Genomic DNA, 20446 nt, shown 5'->3' with positions numbered 1-20446 from the left:
TGGAGTTACTGCAGGTCATTGCCTATTGTTTTTAATAACATGTATAAGAATGTATAAGAATAGAAGTGTAACTATGAATAACTAAAGATGGTTGCTTCCCTATTAGATGCTTAATGCCTAAACAGTATTTTTTCCATTTAAGGTGAGGCCATAGCTTGGCAGGTACTTCAGGCAAACATAAGCCAGCAGTGCTGTTCAAAGAAGTAACCCAACCATCCCAGAATTAATGCTGGAAAGAAATAAAAGACCCATTCTTTCAGCATCCTTGCTGGTTTGTGCTATCTTTTGTGCCAGTGGAACTGCAGCATACAAGAAGAAAATGTAATGCAGTCTGGGACCAATTTAAATAGTTTGATGGGAGAAAAAATAGCAATTTAATGGAGGAGTTGTAGCATCACAGCATCATGATTTCATGATTGCTTTCATATTTTGAGGAAGCAACAGTATGAGACCCTAGTCTTGCAGAACAGCATTGATGTTGCTGGCAAGAGATAAAGCTGAAATTGAACTTAACTGTACCTCCTCCATGGCAGTGAACTTAACTAAGTATCATAAGAATTTGTAGAAGCAGAGCCCCATATTTACTTAAAACTGAGGCTACATAATCCTGTCTTGTGAACGACCGCAGAGGCCTTCAATTAAAAAATTATGTTTTGGGATGTGTGTTAAAATTAAATGGTCAAATGCAGCAGCCTGCCTATGAGAAGCATCCAATTTTACCAGCATTTAGTTTTACAATGAGTTAGGTCATATAAAGCAGTGAACACACTGAATACAGTCAACTTACCATACATTTATTTTAGGCGCTGGTTCCTTTCAAATACATTCATATACACAAGAGACTGTTTACAGGATTGAGGCCTGTCTCTGGAAAAAAAAAAAAAAAAAAAGTCATTTCTTTTTGTCGCATTTCCTGCTTGTATCTTCCAGAAAAAAATAAAAATAAAAATACAGTGTAGAGCATATATTTTGGCTTTATATTTTGGTTAATAGCTGATTTTTTAAATCAAAGAGTTACCTTTTTTTCAGTGTAGGAGCAGTAACGAAGAGAAAATCTGTGCGTAGAATAACAGGTTTATGAATAAAACTGTTCTCTTAAAAATGTTCTTTTGTTGGTGATGCCTTTTTCCCCCCATGATATTATACTAGTTTACTCGTCTTATTTTTTTTTTTATCACATTTCATTAATTAGGATTCTTGATGCTCCAAACACAGTATCTGATAATCAAATGACAAATTTTGGTGTTTACAGAGATCTTTATTATTTAATAATACTGAGGAATTGGTTTTTGACCAAACACTGTTTGACTGCTGTCAGTAAAACCAAATCAACTGTTTCTACATAGCACTTATTTTTTTCTGGGACAATCAAGCATTTAAATAGCATTTGAGGTTTTTTTTTTTTTTTTTTTTTTTGCCAGCGATTTTCACAGATAATGACTTCTATTTAAAGATTCTGTGTAGAGGATATTTTTGTCCATTCTTTTTCCATCTTCCAAGTGGGAGAAATTCTTCTACATGTTGTATATGTTTAGACTCTTGAGGCAGGAAAACATCAGAAATAATCATCAGCATTTTTAGATCTACTCAATACAATCTCTACCGAAAGCATTAAGAAAGTTCATTAGCAGTGGTGAGGAAATAATAGGATGTGATTTAATGGTGTAACTAGAGATCTCCGGTGTTTGTGTCTATGCACATCTGTGTATGTGTATACACATGCTTACAGAGCACTGTTTTGTTATCTGCTTCCACTTTTGGGGTGTTCCAATCAGAATAAATAAGAATCAAGGTAGATACTGCTTGTGCCCTTTGCAAGTGTGTATTTGTCCTTGGTTATTTGTCCTGCCTAGAACTAAATCCAGAGGACAAGCGTTAATACTGAGCACTACCTCAGGATCATTTTGATAAATACAAAGCCAAGGGGAAAAAGAAATATTGATGCTTTTTCACTGATCAAATACCACACTGATAAGCACTGTTCATGTGCTGAATTACATCAAAGAAGAAAAAGCTTCTCTGTCTTATAGAAAATGCAGAAGATTTTTTCCTACTTTTTGTGATAAACAGAAAAGTGCAGTTCTTTGGCATATTTTAGAATAAAATTATTTTAGATCTTTCATAGAATGGCTCAGGTTGGAAGGGACCTCAAAGCCCACCCAGTTCCAGCCAACTGATATGGGCAGGGACACCTCCCACTGGACCAGGTTGCCCAAAGCCCCATCCAGCCAGGCCTTGAACACCTCCAGGGATGGGGCATCCACAGCTTCTCTGGGCAACCTGTGCCAGTGCCTCACCACTCTCTGAGTGAAGAGTTTCTTCCTAACATCTAACCTAAATCTCCCCTATTTTAGTTTAGTATCTTTCCACAAGTTAATTTCACCTTTCCATATTTTAGACAACAAATGAAAAAACTTTTTACTGAATGTATTTGTACACCTACACTCTCATTAGTTTACCTCTGAGGAATAATTGCTGTTTTTTTTTGTTTTTTTTTTTAAATGCCCAGTAAATAAGTAGGAGTATTCAGTTGTGTGAGGACCACAGATGCCAGTCTTTAGTTGTTATCTTCTTAAATCCGTGTTTCAATGTGAAGAATTTAACAGTGATCCTTCTGAGGGGGGAAAAAAACCAAACCCTTTTACTGACGTTTACCACTAGGCGTGAGAGGATTATGTCTTACTGCTGTTACAGGCTGAAGCTCTCCTGCAGCCCATAAGTAGAGAGAAGCGGGCATTGTGATCCAAGAACGGCTGGCTAGCAGCAAACCGGCAGTGTGAACTGATTGATGTAAGCCAGCACGCGTTCGTGCACTTCCTAGCTGCACTGTGCCCTGATGTGCTGTGACAGAAAAGGTGGCATCATGGTTGGGACTTAGTCATGGTTGAGGCTCCATTCTTCTTGGACTGAGATGACATCCAAGTGTTTTGTGTTTTCAGGACACATCTCATGGAAGACTCTCAAGCAGCAGAATCATAAAAACACCCACTCCTATTTCTGAGAAAAACAGAAGTAGGAACGCTGAATAGCATTATCTTTGTTGCCACTTAGTGAACTCTGCAGGGGATGGGGTTTAACATTGCTGCTTATTCTTTTCAAAGTTTTCCTAAACAGTTTCTAGAGCTCCTTCAGAACTGCAGCCCCTCAAAATCAGCCTTTCAGTCACAGAAAGCTACATAGGTTCATCCAGCTTTCTGAGTTGCTATTTCAGGAGTGCAGATGAAGACATAATAGATTGAAGGTCTTGACCTACTCATACTCCCCCTCAGTACCAAAAATCAGATTTGTAAGATTACTGTGTTCTGATGTTTCTGGCATAAGGGCTTGTGATCCACTTTGGGGTTTTGATCCAGTTTTGTATTCTGAGTGGTGGGACACCTGTCAGATTCTTCTGCCCATGAAACAGTTCACTGTGACAATTCTGGGTAACAGTACTTGCGTGTCTGTTTGGGCCTACTGGCATCCATAACAAGAGTTTCTGTGGCCACACTACCACATCTGGCAGGACAGGAAAAATTCTAGAGCACTAAGTTAAAGGTTTTAAGTTCTTCCCCCTCTCCCCCCTTATACCAGTTATTGTTCACTTTGTCTTGATCACTCTGTTTTTGCTTCTAGGGTATTACTGCCACAGCTGCATTACCAGAGAGTGGATCATCACTGGCCTTACGAGCCCTAGGCTGGGGCTCACTCTATGCATGGTGCGGAGTTGGATTGCTAAGTTTTGCTATCTGGAAGGCTCTGGGTGTTCACAGTGTGAGTAGCAAGCATGATCCTCTCAAATACCATATTTTTCCTAGAGTCAGTCATCTTGGGGTAGCATCTCTATACTACTTCAGCCTGGCAGTACCCCTTCATTCCCCAGCTGTAGAGTGACTAACCTGAGGGCTTTGCAGTCCGGAAAGTCATTCTTGCATCTTCCCCAAGTGTGATGCAGTGGAAGAGAGAGTCTGGGGGAAGAAAAGTTTTGTCCAGTTTATGTTTATTTACACAGATGTTTCAGATTCTTCAGGAAAGAGTCAGTGTTCTACTTCACAGACTAAAATAGTAGCTGCAAGCTTTCTGTATCCTTTGCTTACTGAATTGAGGGCTACCCCCAAGTCCTATCTTTAGAGATGCCTGTTTATTTGTTCAAGGTCCATTTTCTGCATCAGGACACGAGGGACATAAGAACTGAGAGGAAGACAGCTTTCTTTCTAATGTGTTGCTGTAAGGGGCAAAGGGGCAGAAGATATGTAACATAGTGCCATTCCATGACACGCCATGTCAAGGCAAAGAAACTCGGGAAGCATCTGTATGTCTCAAGGGGCCAAGGCTATCTTTAGCCAAGTGTTTCTGTTCCAGTGTTTCACAGTGTTGAGTGTGAACACTAGAGTTCATGTAAGCATTTTGGTTTGCCCCTAGTAATGAGCCCATGACTGAAGAGTTCCCCTGCAGCTGTTTGGCAGAACTGTCTACATCCTTTTAAGGGGTAGGAATGAATAGACTTCCTCTACTTTCTGTGACAAATTAATTCTATATTCAGCAAAGCATTTCATGCTCTCCAGACACTAAAAGCAGCAAGATATTACTTCATCCTGATACTCATTAATAGCTTTATTCAAGTTCTCACTTCTTGTCCACTCTGCAAGTGGATCCTGTGGGTTTGAGTCCCAACATACAATCACATCTTCCTTGGTCTCCAATGTTGAATCTCACTACTAACCATAAAATTCAGGCAGAACACAGCAAAGCATAGCAGGATGCAGTTACAATGCATTTTGTTTATACTCAAGTCCTTGTCAGGCTACAGTGGAATAGCAGAAAAGGGGTAAGAAGAGTGGGAATACTAATTTATACTCTCTGCATGCTGAGCTACATCATTCCACTCAATTTACTGTCAGTATATCATCATCCAAGAGGACTCATTCTCTTAGAGTACTTCTGCTCCTGCATAAGGATAGCAAAATCTCCCTAGTCAGCAATTTCTGTTTACTGTTGGTCAGTAAGCTTAATTTTTATTTTCCTTGAGAAATGCTGACCTGGACCCACGATCGCTTGCTTTTCTTGTGAGGCCACTTTCCTTGAGACTGTATAACAAGGAACAACTGCATGAACTTGAGATGGCCAAGTCCCAGGACGTCACAGTCTGACAGGGAGCATCCTGACAGCAGTGGCTCTTGGGTCTTAAGCATGCAGCACGGTGCACAGCCTTTTAGCAACTAGTTGAACATTCCTAGTCAAAAAGTCATTCCGTATTATATTCTGTGTTGTGTTGGTATTGAAAGGAAATGGAGGCAACTCTTAAAAAGCTGCAGCAAGTGCCTGTTGTGGGCTGCTTACATTTTACAACATGGCACAGTTAGAACTGCAGGCACTGAAGGAAGCAGATTTCTGTCGAGCCTGTGGCCCCACGTGATTTTGAACAGCTGCCTCCCTGCTTTCTACTGACATATTTATTGCTTTCACTATAGACTTTTAAATTCCAGCTGCAGGAAAGAAACTTGTTTAATAGAGCTAAAAACCAAAAATCGGCATTTGTAAATTGATTTTCATGCATTTCTTCATCCTGTTTTACCTTATGTCTCTTAAAATCAAACACGTTTAAAGTAGCTGAAGGTACAAGATCAGAAGTTTTAAAGATGAAATACTCTGACCAAAGAGAAGACATTCTTTAGAATTAAGAATATTTCTAGAATAAGTCATTTTTGATTGTTGTTGACACTTTTTGCATACTGCTTTAACATAACAACCAGAGCAAATACTGACTCAGGAAAAATATTTCATGGGGTAACATGATACATTTGAAAATTCTTCATTGCTGTCACGTAAGCAGAGACAATATACTAGTGATTGGCCAGCTACAATACTAACTTTTAAGGACCCATATTAATTGCATTTGTTGTATCTAATAGTTATTAGATAGCCAGAAAAATAAATCAAGTGTAATTTGTGTTAACTATTTACTGGAGTTACCACTTAGTGAAATAAAGTTTCTTTGCATATTAACTTTTCAGACCACAGAAGACATTTCTGATTTTACACTAAGCTCCATGTTTCAAATTTTAATTTCAGTTCAACAGCTTAAAAGAGGCTCTTACAGGCTTACCTGAATAAAAACATCTTATGTCTTCAGTGTAATTGAATGCTGTGAGTTCAGTTGCACAGTAACAGTTGCAGGCTCCTGTACCATAGACCTATAGAAATTGAAATTACAATTTCAAGCTAAGCATGATGTATGTAGATTTGAAAGCTATGACTTCAAAGCAGACTTTTGAAAGCGCTGTATTATACATGACCTTAAGGAAAGCTTGATTCATTTTGATGCCAGGAACCTGTGAGGTCTTAATAACTAAACTTCTGGCAGCTGGACAAAGAGAAGAAGAGCTTCCTGCCTTGCCCCTTCACCTTACTGCCTTTAACAACAACCAGCTGCCTTTGGGACCTGCTAATTAGCGATCTGGTCCTGCTGCTATCAGCTCTCAGCTGGGCACCAACTTCATTTGTTTAAGAGCTACTGGTAATATTGGTAACAATATTATGACAGCTCATATGGTGTTTCAATATTAAGTTGTTAAGCATAATAAAATTCTAATTGTAAACACCACAGATGTTTCATTTAGCAAAAAAGAAGCTGTGTCTGTCACACATAAAAATACGTTAACTCCAGTGTGTTCTCCAATTCATTGTCAGCTCTGTCCTTGTGAGCGTCTGGGGGGGACCTCAGTGAATAAGGGCTGACTTTCATGTGCAGTTTGGAGGGGAGTTCTGAGTCAAGTAAAACTGAGCTGCTGCGTGGTTTAATGCCTAATACCATCTCAGGGAGTAAAACACAAGAAGCCACAGTGGAAAGCCAGGTGTGATGGGTTGGAGATCTCAAAGCAGTAGCTTCCTGGCCATCAACGCTATTGAGCAGTTTTCCCCCTGACTGATCATCCACATAAACTGCTGAAGTTCATGCACACCAGAGCTTGCTCTGACTTGAAAGGAGACGCAAAGCTGGGCAGTAAAGTTAGAAGTACAGCAAACGATGTGCTCTGTGTGCTTTGAACACTGCTCACTTTAGCCATGCAGTGGTTTGTAGTAGTGGGCTACTTAACTGGTGTCCATCAATTGTTGTAATCAGTGTGCTTGCCATTAATCCATCTTGATCATACTTGTGCCCATAGGAAGAAGTGGTAAGCATCTTCCACTCACCTGGAAATACAAAACTAAAACCAGCAATGAGACTGGTACACTTTTTTTTCTTTAATGAAAAAAAAATAGTCTATTATAATTCTTATCTGTCAAGTGCCTGTCTGTTACACCCTACTGGGCAAAGCAGATTCCCCACAGAGGCTGCTTTGCAGGAGGAGGGCAGGGCCTTCGGGCTCCCCTGCACATGGGGGCCAGGGAATTGGGGATGTATGTGCGTGCTTTGTCTGTCTTGCACTGCAGCTACATCTGCTGGCAGCAGGAGGGAACATCAGCACGTTCAATGTCTAGGAATAAGCCCGTTTTATTTTTCACGCTTATTGAATGAGTGTTTTTAATTGCCTTATAATGACCCGTTTTCTTGAACAAGTATTACCATTGTGGCAGATGCTGTTGCCACTGGTTAGAGCCCAGAAGAGCGCTCTTCACTTGGTATCACTGCCAAAATACTGTGATGTTAATGTTCAGGGACGTGGTCCCTGTGAGCATCTTTCATCAACGGGACAGGGTGATTGATAAAGATATGTATGACTGTAAGCTTTGTGACTGTTTAAATTATCTTGTCATCACTTACAAAGTCAGAGATGGAACGACAAGAACAAACCGGCACGATATTTCCTTGATAAGTTATAATTGCTGTAATTAATCTGCGTCTGTGGTTCTGAAGCAGCATTGCGAGCACTCAGCAGTTCGTGTTGCGGAAAGAAACTAAAACTGCAGTGCCGTGGAAATGCTTTGTGTTTATGCCTTCTGACGCAGCCTGCATTTGCTGGAGAAGCAGGCACGGAGCAGTCAGTGCTAAGATCTGTTCTGGACACTAGGATGATGCTCCAGCTTTGGTGATACTAAGTTTTTTATGTAATCTTTGTGGTTTATTGGTTCTTAAAACAGTGCTGTGACAATGCCTACTTCCAGCTCTTAAATGGCTTTATTGTTAAGGGTGGTTCCCCATAGCTGTACAGCCTACTGATTTTTATGCTAGCATGAAAACCCAGGAGTGACAGTAAGCAACTGATCTTTATATCTCGGTAAGGGATATAAAAGATTTTATGCTGTCTCAGGATGGGCTGTTAATATCCCCTGACTGCAGTTATCACTGCTGTAATCCTAGAATATGCTGCTAAGTAATAAACCCTCGCAAATTCCTGTGAACTGTTATCCCCAAACTGAGAAGCGATGGGTCAGTGAGGACTTGGTTTGAAAATGGTTTAAATTCTCTTTTTCATTAATGTGAAGGAGAAATCTTCATTTTCAGAACGTAGGAGCTTATAGTTATCTATTTTTACATTGTACCCCGTGCAGAAATTATCCAGCTGTCATTAACAGTTAGAATGACTTTTTTAACTTGCTTCCCACAATTTCTTAGGAAAATATTTTTAGTAGGTCCACCTTGGATTATCCCAGGGCCTAGCAGCTCTGTATTAGAAAGTGTCATCAAACAACAGCACGGGGTCAGTGAAGCAGTTTGGGTGTGGGGACACCTATGGCCATATCTAGGGGATTTTTAAAATCTGGACTGCCTCTAGCCTTGTCCCATGGCATGGGTATGTCCCGTGTCCCATGGGTAGCACCATCGCTTTCAGGCACAGACTGGTCTTAGATCTCAGGTCGTCATGTAATATTACAGCAGGCTTTCGTAGTTAAGTGTTGTGCTGAAATAAAACCTTTCAGTATCTAAAATCACAGGGTTATCAGAGGTGAGAAGTAACTGATCAAAAAGGAAATGGCACATAATCTTTTATAAATCATTTTCTAATGATAAATTGTCTAAACATTGTGGCATTGAAACAGTTCTGATCTCAGCTCTGTCCATGAAGGCACAGAGCGCAGTCCATTTGCAGCACTGCAAACCATGTCTGTGAGTGTACCGTTAAAATACTTGGTAAAATTTGTGGTCATGGCATGGTCCTGGAAACTTGGAGAAAAGGAAAATTGTTCTCTGAATTAGGCCCCAAATCTATTGTTTTATTTCTGTAATATTACTTCACATTAAATGCTTTAATTAAGCTAAAGTTACAATAAAATTGTAAAATCTAAAATAAAAGTCTAACGCACAGCAGACTTGCTGGAGCTAATACAGTTGGAGTGATTTATCTGGTCTGTCCCCTGCCTTCCCTGCTGCTTAAACACATCTTTTTAAAGGCGGAAACATAGCATTTGGTAAGTCTGTACAAGCAGGGTGCACACCATGGTGTTTCCTTGCTTTATTTGGTGACTGAAATGGGCAGGGTCTACTTTTGTGAAATAAATGATTCCTTGTTTTTTGAAAAAGACTTTTTTGACTCCTTCCTCTGTCCCCAAGTGCTTTATCTTTACTCTTCAACCTCTGACTTTAGAGTAGTTGCATAGTCTGATTCCCCTGTAGCTGACTGTCGTCAATACATTGTTTAAATTTATCCCTGTATTGCATTCAGTGTGCTTATTTTTTTTACAATAGTTATTTACAATAGTTATTTACAGGAATAACTGATGGTGATCATCACATTAAGTTGAATTCCAGTGTCCATGCAATATGGCTGCCATTTGTCAACAGTACCAAATATCCCGGAAAAATGTTTCACAGTTTTCTAGAAGTTACAGTTAACTTGTAAACCTTTATTTTAAATAAACAGGGTGTTGTTTTTAAATAAATACTTGCAGCAGCTACAGAATAGTTGACAGGTACTAAAACATACCTCTGAATGTCTCTTGGTATTATTATTTTTACATACCAGCAATTACGAACCTTTTTTTTTTTTTTTTTTTGAAGCAGAACAATGCTTCAGCACTTGCATGCTGAAGCATTCAACAATTAACAAACAAGATAGATTGTGCTGTAAGAGGCCTTTTGCTCTCCATGCCCTCTGTAAATTAGGTTTTATTTCCTCAGAAATAAAAGCATTTGTTCTCCCATAGGAGAAGGGTTGGGATGATTCATCCGTAGGTTTGTGAGATCGTGTCTTGTTGCTTATGTATCTGCTCTACGGAAAGCTGGGAAAATACGGAGAAGAATTGCCTAGTAATTTGTAACTAATATAGTTACAAAATATTAGTTTATCATTTTTATGGTGACTCCTAATGAAATATCCTCTTTTTCATTGATCTTAACCTTTAAAATATTAACAGCCTAACACAATTGCACAGCTGTGTAGAGACATCTAAAACAATTAAAACTGACACGAAGAATATATGCTTGCCGTGGTTTTGTTGGTAGGGACAATTCCTAGGCGGGCTGCTTTTCTCTGGAGGAAACCTAGCCTCTAAATCATCATTTTAAGTATAACAATATTAGCATCCTCTCAGCTATTTTGGGAGATATTTGATACAATTTTGTGTGACTATATTCATAGGTACAATATAAATACAAAAGAATATTGGGTTTAAGGGTGGATGATTTTCAGAAATGAAATGAGAACACGGGGAAGTAGTCTTCACAAATTACTGGGTTTAGCATCCATAAACAGTACTACTACCTACAGATCTCAACCAAGCATAGACATATTGCAGAGGCTTCCAATTATATGCTATGTCATAAATAGCATATGCTGCTATATGATATAAAATATGTATCTAATAGAAAATTAAAGTATAAAATATATAAAAGAAATGCTGCCATAAAAGCATTGTGTCTCATTGAATCATTCTAGAATCATCAGAGTCATTCCTAGATGTTTTTTACAATTAGTTTTTAATTTTCCTTGTATTTAATCCCCACCTATTCATGACTTTTCTATTCCTTACCATGCCCGAGTTTGATTGAACAATAAAATCTTTTCTTTCCTATTCCATGATCACAGAACTCGAAATAATTCAAATTTGCCCTTTTTTTGGACATTGTTTTACTTCCTCAGTACTTAAATTCCAGATTTTAGAAATAAGATGAAGTACTAGTACAAGTTAGCACTTCCTCCTCCTGTTTATACACAGTTTTTCTGTACTGCTTGTATTGCCTAATTAGTTTGGTGAGGGGAAGACTTGCCTCCACACATACGTACTGCTAGCATTTTGCACAACAAGTAAAAAGAAAAAACAGGGAACCTGTGAACTTCACTGTGTACTTGATATAGCAGAATGCTTATTCAAGGAATAGGACCATCATTTTCTTCCCAGAAAGCTGCTACATCTGCATTATCAGTAGGGATAGCTGTAAGGAAGCATTTCAAGAATATAGGAAGGCTGTAGCAGTAGCTCTCTCGAGGAATTATTTTACTGTGTCTTGGAAGAGACTCATCGCTGTCAGCTGCCAACAACCAGTTAGGAAGGCAGACAGATACAGCAGCGTTCAGCCTTTGGTCTGAAATTGCCTTCGTGGAGCAGCCCCAGGTCTCTGGAAGTATGCAGGTGGATCAATGTGCTTCTTGGCTGCACGTAATGCAAACTACACGTGTACAACTAAAGTCTGAATAAAAGCTTATCTGAGTGGTACGAATTCCTCATGCTACATCTCGGTACCTTGGGGTCTTCCTGTGCTCCATGAAGCGTGGCAGGATGGCTGTGCTCACTGTATGCTTCTGTGCTCTAGGAGCCAGGCTGCTGTGCTGGACTGCAAGCACCCAGTCGTCCCCATCCTTGAGCAACACAAGCTCTGATGGGTTGCCTGCTCTGATGGGTCACCCGCGTGCAATTCAGTGCTGCTCCGGGCGTCAGGGCTTACTCATCGCTTCAGAACAGGGCTTTAGTTTTGTGCTGGCTCTCTTCTCAGCTCTGAATCTCAGTTATGGCTGATGCATACTGTGAATTCCTGGACATACAGAGGAAAAAAATTACTCAGGTTACCCTTTTCAGGAACGGCCTACTTGCAGACCATTCATGTGTTTCATTTAATTCAGAAATCCAAATTACAGCACACGAGTTTATACAGTGGGGACACTCATCCTGATGCTTTGGGTCCATTAACTAACATGCTTTATACATTTAGATATTTAACTATTTTAAATCTTAGATTACATTAATTTTTCAAATTGCCCCAGGTGACTAAGGAGCAATGAGTAATACACAATAATAGACTAATCATGTGGATGTTCTTTTCAGGCACCCAGATTAGAAAGTAAGATTTTACAGAAATAAATAGCAAGTTCCTCAAAGATTTCAAAAGTATTTCACTCCATTTTTCTGCATGGCACGAAGGCCTTTTGCAGTATAGTCCAAACTTTGTACCATTATTCTTATTTTGAAGCCTGGTACAGGATCGCTAAAATCAATGGGAATGGGCTTGCGAACAAAACACAAACATCATCAGATTTGAGATATCATATACTACAAAAACCTAAGCTCTTAGCCTTTCCTTTCAGAAAAATCAACTGGGAAATGTACAGAAATTTGAAGTATACTCATATATCTCTGAAGCTAGTGAGAGCTTTTCCAGAAAATTAGTTGCCTTTATTTATTTATTTTTTTTAATATTGTGGTTTACAAGATTACTATCCTGGTGTTTGTAAATTAATGTCTCTTTTTCCCATTGATAATAACTCGCTAACCACCTCCTTTTTCATGTATTCAGCTTGTGATGCAGAGCAGCTTCCTTCCCATTCACAAGATACACAGATTCTGAATAGTCGGAACATGGGGAATGCCTTTGCCAGTAAAGTGTAAGGTATAAGAACATGGACCAGAGCACTGTTTTCCATGCTTGCTTTAGAGGTCGGTGTGGGAGCAGGCGCAGGCTGCCCTGCACCGAGTGCTCCATTTTACCTTGACACTCGGGGAATCGCTTCAGCTGGCAGGCTATCCGCCCTGCCTTGGAGTGCTGTAAGGGCTCGGTGCTTGCTGTTTTCTGCAAATACCTTGCTATTTCTGTATGCAGGCTTTGGTAAGTGTTTGATAACAAGGGTGACAGCAATCATTTTAGAGATTTGGAAAATGGTGGCCAGAACAATCCTTGCTGATGCTCTTAAATCCGGGGCAGCCTGTCTTATCTTCATGCCTTGCGAGGTGGAAGGTGGCTGATGAGAACATGTGGCACGGACACACCGTATCCTGCTGCCAGCTGATGCTCCAGTCCAGGGCATCTAACCCCATTTCACTTGGAAGCTAATGTAAGCAGTTCCTACTGGTACAAGTACTAAAATAGGAAGCTAATAATTCCTAGAATCTGGGTTGGCCTATTATGAATGTCAGACATTAAAGAGAACATTTCTTCATAAAACTTTCATTCTAGGATTCAAATAGACTCTTTTAGCCCCTCTTCCATTCATTTTAATACGAACGGCCACGTAAGTGCTCTCAGTAATAGTGCTATCCCAATTTTTGTGTGACATTCTGTCAACGATGTACATTAAAAAGACATTATTAAATGGAAGATGCTTTTAGGTCCCCATATTTTTGCCACCTGAGGCAGGATCATTAGGTTAAGATAAGAAAATAACAGTGATCTGTAGCTATTACAGATTATTTAATGCAGTAAGGTAGATGATACCCTTTTAGAAAGAAGCCTGACAGTCAGAGGTGGAACAGTTACTGTAATTTATTTGGCAGGAAAAAACAGTGTCAAGCTTTGCAATATCTATGATAAAAAAAAAATCACTCGAATGAAATTGACTTCAGAGAGTTGCCTCCAGGAAAAGCGAATGCTGGAATGTTAAATCAAGAAATGTGCTACAAATCGCTCATGTACCACTAGGTGCAGAAGCAGGATTTGAGAGAGCGGTCTGCGATCCTGAAGGCAGCAGAAGGAGGTAGAATACGTTCAGCTTTTAGTGCTCGGTTTACTCTGCTATTAATCAGAGACATTATTACAGTTGAACTGAGAACCCCGGGGTCTGTGGCTGGCAATAGTAAAGAGGCAGCCATTTCAGTGAATTACTTCAAAACATTCCAGTGTTTAGTGGATAGCATATTGGCTTTGCCAATTAAATTAACGCTTTTTGAACTGAGACCAGTGGCATGTGTGTTTTGTAATTGGAGAAAATACAGAAGAAGATTTCTGGGTTGGAGAGGGGAGAGGAGACCTTCCAAATGCGATGTCTACTTAAAAAAAGGCAAGACAAGACATGGATTCACAATTGCAGCGTTTCCTCATCACGAACGTGCAGTATTCATAGAATACAAAGCTAAATTTCTCATTTTCACAAGAAGCTTACCACAATGTAGGAGGCTGAATGGATACCAAGAAATCCATTTCATGGCGGGATAGCTAATTCATATCACTAGTGGATTTTTTTTTGCCTTCACTACCAGGATCCTCTGAAGTTGTGAGTTATTTTGAAGGCCAAACGAGGTCCTATACTAAATACAGGTTGGCCAGGCAAGGCCCAACACACTGAGCTCATGGTCTCTGACTGAAAGAAGTTGCAGCCTAAAATTTGGTACAAGAAGGTTTCATATGCAGACAGACATTGTCACTGGGAGAGAAGGGAGAGGAACTCTGGGTTGCAGTTTCCCTGGTTGTTTGTGTGTGCATACGCGGGTCCCACCCATCAGAGAAAAGCTGGTTCTTGGTTGTCTCCATGCGTTTAGGCAGCGTGGGAAGTGAGCTGTAGAGGAGCTCTGAGTGCAGGGAGGACAGCGGCCAGGATTTAGAAGTACATTGAGTTTGTGCAACAAGCACGAACATGGAAATGGAGGAAGAAACTGAAAAGCCGGTGAAAGTGGAACAGAAGAGAAGGGGGAAATACCTTAGAAGTCCAAATCAAAGCCCTGATGAAGTCCTGTAGTGCAGTTTTGTACTGGAGGGAGAGAGAAAATAGAAGTCCACGAGTAGTACTAGTTACATTGCTCAATGTATTACGCAAAAACTCAAAAACCATTGTGGAAAGAAATAGTAGGGTACATGGAAAAGGACAAAGGTGCTTGCAAGAGAGGAAGTGATCAATGAGACAGACTGCCAAAATCTGCAAAGCGGTTTTACAAATAAGCATTAGGATCTAAGGAGATAAGGCTGAGGAAATTTTTCAAGGGGCCTTAATACAAAAAAAAAAAAAAAAAAGACATTGAACAGTTCTAATTTTGTCCATGTGTTAAAGGAAAATTGCTTTTCTAGGAAATGAGTTGCTTTTACCTGCAGAACATAAATTAGCATTCTGAAGGGAGAGAAAAAATCTGCATGTTTTTAAATCTGCAGTTGCTAGCACTGTTTTAGTGCTTCCTAAATAAATAAATAAATACTTTTTTTTTTTTTTTTCTTCCTCCAGAATAGACCTGTAGTGTTTTATTTCCCAGACAAGATTGCTTTGTGCATTTAAGGGTTAGGGTTTGACATATTGGTAATTATGAGTTATCTGTTATAGGGAGGCAGCACTGTAGTTTACTGAATGGCTTCCCTACTCAGCAGCCTTTTTTTGGAGGCCTTATATAATTGCTTTTAGTTTTCCTTTGGTATCTTGTGTTGTCAGTGGAGTAATAGAGGTGTCCTGTAGGGCTAGAAATAAATAAAAATCAGAGTTTAGAAGCAGCAAAAGAAAAAAAAAGCAACAAAAAAACGAGAAACAGATTTCACCAGATCATTAGCTGGTATAAAATGTTTATTTCCAGTTTTACCAGCTGTATGGCAGATCAGGTTAGGATCTGACTATTCATATGTTACCAAACACTCAAATAATACTTAGAGTGAGATGAGAGAGCTTGGTTCAGTCTCTAGGAATTAAAAGATGTTTAGTATGTTAAATACTTTCCACACATCAGAGAACTCAGGTAACTTAATTAGAGAAGACTAGAAAAAAAAAGAGTTGGGGCAAAACAAAGTTCCTAAAGCATTTCATACCGTAAATACTTGTATTCAATTGTCAGCAATTGTGTAATGTAATTTTGGCTGTTCTCCTACATTGTCTCAGATACTGGTGTTCAGTATCTTTGTAAATACTACCTGTCTATGAAAGCTTTTTAGGTTTAACCAAGTAGCAAAGATATTGTGTTGAGTGCCAAGATTTAAAAAGAAAAGAAAAGAAACAACAACAACAAACAGTAACAAACCAAGAAATTAATCAAAACAGCTATCTGATCAAAATAAAATGTAAAGCAGAGAGTGGATTCCTTTTTGCATAAGAACAAAGACAGGATAAAACTAAAAGGATAATTTGGCTCTGAATTTTCCTCCTATTTTATATAACATGTATTTTTATTTAATTAGCAGTACCTAGGCATTTTTACACAAAAACGTGGAACTAAAATGTTTTCCTCCATCATAATTAATTATTTTCTTAGCAAATATTTTTAAAATTTCTTTGTAAACTGTTTCTTTCTTTGTATCAGCTGTAACTTGAATAATTGCATTCCAGCAAGTACCAGTCATCTGCTAGAATTTTTCATACGCAGAAGGGCTTGAATAGAAAACGCCCGTAGGTATTTGTTTAAAAAACTGATGACCCATAAGACACAAAAGTTTGGTGCATTAGAGAAGACGTCTGTTTGGCTGTTTAGAATATACCGATTTCTTGGAACCCCTCCATGGGACATAGTGCTTGAGACAGCATTTTGTCTTGAAGAGGTCATTGCATCTAGTGTGTTAATACCACACATCCTGTCTCCTGTGCGTGAATGTCATAGATTCTGTTGAGTGTCCTAAAAATAGTAGTTCAGATCTTCCCCTGTACATCCCGCTGTTCGTGTAACAGGATTTGTACCAATTTGATTCTTCTACGTCTATCCTTTTAGTAAAAATATTGTAAGAGAGGTACCCACTAAATCTAAATAGCATCTTCAAATACAAGTGACTTTTAAAGAAGTTAAACCTCAGTTTTGGCTTGCCAGGACAATCAAATCAAATACTGGTGATAAAATGGTTGCCATAAATATGGATTTGGTGATTGGTTTTAATGTGTTGGTACACAGAATATAAAACCAGCAATCTTTCTCTTCTATAGCAGACATTTTAATTTACCAACAAAGAAAGAAAAGCATGATCCTACATGTAGTTGAGAATCTTATTTTCCTTCCTACTAATATACAAATTTTGTCACCTATATTCATGCTGCTAGATAAACCTAAACTAGCAGAGGTGAACATTTTTTTCTTTAAACTTTCTTTAAAATTCTTGAACAGACCTAGTGGCCCTTTTATCCATAGCAAGTGTAGAATAAGGCACTGACATCAAAATATGGGCATGTTATATTGAAATAATTTTCCTATAAACAACAAAAAAAATTGTATATATATGTGTATATATAGATACACACACACACATCATATAATGGTAGTGAATCATTCAGGCAAGTGGTCCAAATTAGGCACCCCAGTGTAGTGCTTCAGAAGTGGGGCTTGTTGTGGGTCCCTTCATACTTTTTTCACTTGGTTGAACCAGCATAATCAGAGGGAATGTCTTAATTTGCTGTAATTTTTAAGGCCTTTTTGCCTCTTCTTTACCTCACACAGCCATATTTTGAGGAATAAGCTCTGGTTTCGTGGTACTACTTTATTTGCTAGTTACTAACAGTTGACTGTTTATTTTTTTAAATCTCTTTTATAGATGAAAGAATTCCGAACTAAAATGCAATCAATGTTTCCAGCAATTCCTAAAAATAGTGAGTCCACCGTTGAATGGGAAGACTTACTTAAATCAAAGTGAAAGAATCGGAAGCATTTGGAGATGGCTCTTTCAGCAAGAACAGTGGAAGTAGCAGAAATATGAAAAAAAGAGAAGAAAGCTTGGACTGAGGAAGTTACTGGCCAAGTCCACTGAACTTGGGGATGCCAGTTAACATCTAACAGCAAGAGAATTAAAATAATTATTTATACTGTACTTCTTCAGCATGTTTTATAGTTGATTTGGGAGGAAATGAACCGTCCAAGACAAGTTTGATTCAACTAGAAAAAGACTGTATCTTATGAAGACTTAAAGAGGAAACTAACCTCAGCAGTAAGTATGAGGACAAAACCCCAAAAAACTCTTATCACATTCACCTTTAAGAGAAATTTTAGGGAATTTCTCTAGGAAACAACAGTAATTTCAGTGCCATTTATATGTACCATCAGGAATATAAACATAAGACAGTTAAAAAAGATGCATTAATGAGCCTGAAGGTAAAGCACACAGTGCACTCTGCTAAAAATAGAGGAGATATTTAAAGTTGTAACAGAGAAAGTGTCTAAACCAAGCTATTTTTGTATGTCTGATGGGAAAGTTTAAATACTTCCAATAGGGAAGTAATGATCTACTGAGCTCCTCTGTAGAGCAGCAGCAGAGATCTCAACAAAGTGTACTCTCTTTTCTCAGTAGTAGCCTTTTTATTGGATCCCACAATTGTGAATCTGCATAAAAGCCTCTACTGTATTTGTATGGAAATGTTAAGTTTTAGGTGAAAAAACTTTGTATTTCAGTGGTTCCTGTGGCTCTTCTATTAGGAGAAGCAATGTGGCATTTCCAAACTGCAGTAATCTCATGAATTGTGAGTGTAAACTAGGAAGAATAATGTCTCAAACACTGTATTGCAGAACTGTAGATCTGTAAAACTGTAGAAATTAAAAACAAAACAAAACAAAAAAAAACAGCTATCAGTGAACAATCCTTTGTTGAATGCTCAATTATCAGTTTTTTTATTAATTGTGCACAGTCCAATTAAGGCAGCTGTCAGATTTAATAAAGTCCTCTTCAAAGCTGTCCTTTGTGATTAAATCTTTATATTCCTAGGAAAAAATGTTAAAAAAAAAAAGCTTTAAATGTCAGATGAATAATAGAGAAGTATGGTTGTCCTACAAAACATGACAGCACTAGAATAATATATTTAAAGCAGCTGATGTATAACAGTTGACATCTTTTCCATGGCTCGATGTTTGTAATCCAATATGAAATAAATTGTGGTGAATACTGCCATCCTATGCACATGAACAATGGTACTGTTTTCATATTTCTCTTTGCATGCACAGGGATGCCTGCAGTGCTTGTGCACACACATATCAGTAACATTGCTGAGTTACCAAGTTTAACAAGTAGCTCTGCCATTAAAACTGATCAAGTGCGGAACTGAAGTAAGTGCAGATCTCATGATGCCAACTAAAGGTTGGTCACCTTCAGTTTCTAAGGTGGGATTCAGGTCACTTGGTTTTATCTGTACAAAATAACTTCTGGTAAAATCTCATCTAAATTAGTTATCCAAGTTCCCTGCACAGCCGATTTGAGAAAGACAGGACTGGTCAGAGGGCAACTTACTCTGTACTAAAATGAACAGCTGGTCCTGGAATTTTACGAAGCGTCTGAACCATGCCAGCTGCCTCTGAAAAGAGTCGCTCTACTCTAGCTTACCTGCCATCAGGTCAGTGACTATGCGAGAGCACAGGTCAGGAGAAACCCTTAAGAAAAATGAGTCATTTTCTAGCATTAGAGTTTTCTGGTTTCCTAGCACGGAGTCCTGAATGTTAGACGAGTGTTAGTCCTGGCACAAGAGAGTTGTCCCTTCTGGTGAAGGTTAACCATTGGGTGAGTCTAACTATATTACAAAATAATTCCCTTATGACAGATAGGATGAATTAAATCAGGAGGTGTCCAGTTATACGTACATATCAGATGATGTTTTTCAAAAAAATGTGAATCTAGTGAAGTTAGCAGACAAATCTTTAAAATGGAATCACATTGGTAGGCCAAGTCATCTGGTAAATCTGTGCTCAGGTTGAACGTAAAACATCTCCCAAAGAGTGAGTGAGGAATTCATAGATCATATTATTCCAAACTTGATTGTATGCTATGGGCTGGAAATGTTTGTTTTCTTTTTTCCTAGATGAAGGCTTAGGTAGAAGAGTAATAGCATAATTTAAAAGTAAATCAAGTCTCAATCTACATGAAAAACATGGGAGGCCTGGAATTTCTTTCTTGCACTGTGCAGTTCTTTTCACTAGGTGCACATTCTGCTGGTTTGGAGATGTTGCTTATTTTCTTTTTATGAAAATATTTGGCACAGTTACTGGAAACTACAACAAAACCTTAGAAAATGTGCCATTCTCTGTACAAAAGGAAGGAAAAAGTACATAGTATAACAATAGCAGCTAAATACCAAAGTGTATGTAGTTATTGCAACTGAGCAAACAAAATTAAGCTAAATGCAATAACAGACAATATAAATTAAAATGTAAATAAATTTTCAAGATTTAAAGTCTAGAAGTAGACACTAAAACAAAAAAGTTGTTGGGTCCAGTGGCTCATTAATTGTTTCCTCTTTTATTTAAAAAATATTTTATCTTTTACTTTCTTTCTCTATCAAGGGAGTATATGAATGAAACTTGGAAGAGGAAGTTTATTTTCATTATCAACTTTTCCTGTGCAAAGAGTTGTACTAAATAAAGGGATATTTGCAACACTGCTATAAAAAGTGGGTAATACAGCACAGCCACGATGAGTTTCATTGTCACTTTTCAGTGGGCCTCTGTTTCATTT

General features: G+C 38.5%; 1 protein-coding gene and 1 long non-coding RNA gene across 2 annotated transcripts in view; one reads left to right on the top strand and one right to left on the bottom strand.

Moving 5' to 3' along the window:
* Positions 1 to 18907, top strand: part of TMEM242 (transmembrane protein 242) — a 21447-nt gene extending 2540 nt beyond the window's left edge. Inside the window, exons 3-4 of the mRNA XM_035321918.1 lie at positions 3616 to 3753; positions 17549 to 18907. Of these exons, the coding sequence (XP_035177809.1) occupies positions 3616 to 3753; positions 17549 to 17647 (237 nt within the window). The 3' untranslated portion in view covers positions 17648 to 18907. The remainder of the gene's footprint in view (positions 1 to 3615; positions 3754 to 17548) is intronic.
* LOC118164406 lies at positions 2498 to 3945 on the bottom strand. The gene is made up of 2 exons (XR_004749479.1): positions 3879 to 3945; positions 2498 to 2614 (listed from the first exon to the last, which is right to left on the bottom strand). It is a non-coding gene; the product is annotated as an uncharacterized LOC118164406 (long non-coding RNA).
* Positions 18908 to 20446: the final 1539 nt, after the last annotated feature.

The sequence above is a fragment of the Oxyura jamaicensis genome, chromosome 3 (assembly GCF_011077185.1).
Source record: "Oxyura jamaicensis isolate SHBP4307 breed ruddy duck chromosome 3, BPBGC_Ojam_1.0, whole genome shotgun sequence".
Lineage (NCBI taxonomy): Eukaryota > Metazoa > Chordata > Aves > Anseriformes > Anatidae > Oxyura > Oxyura jamaicensis.
The sequence above is the reverse complement of the archived record's forward strand: the minus strand, read 5'-3'. Positions and strand labels throughout refer to the sequence as shown.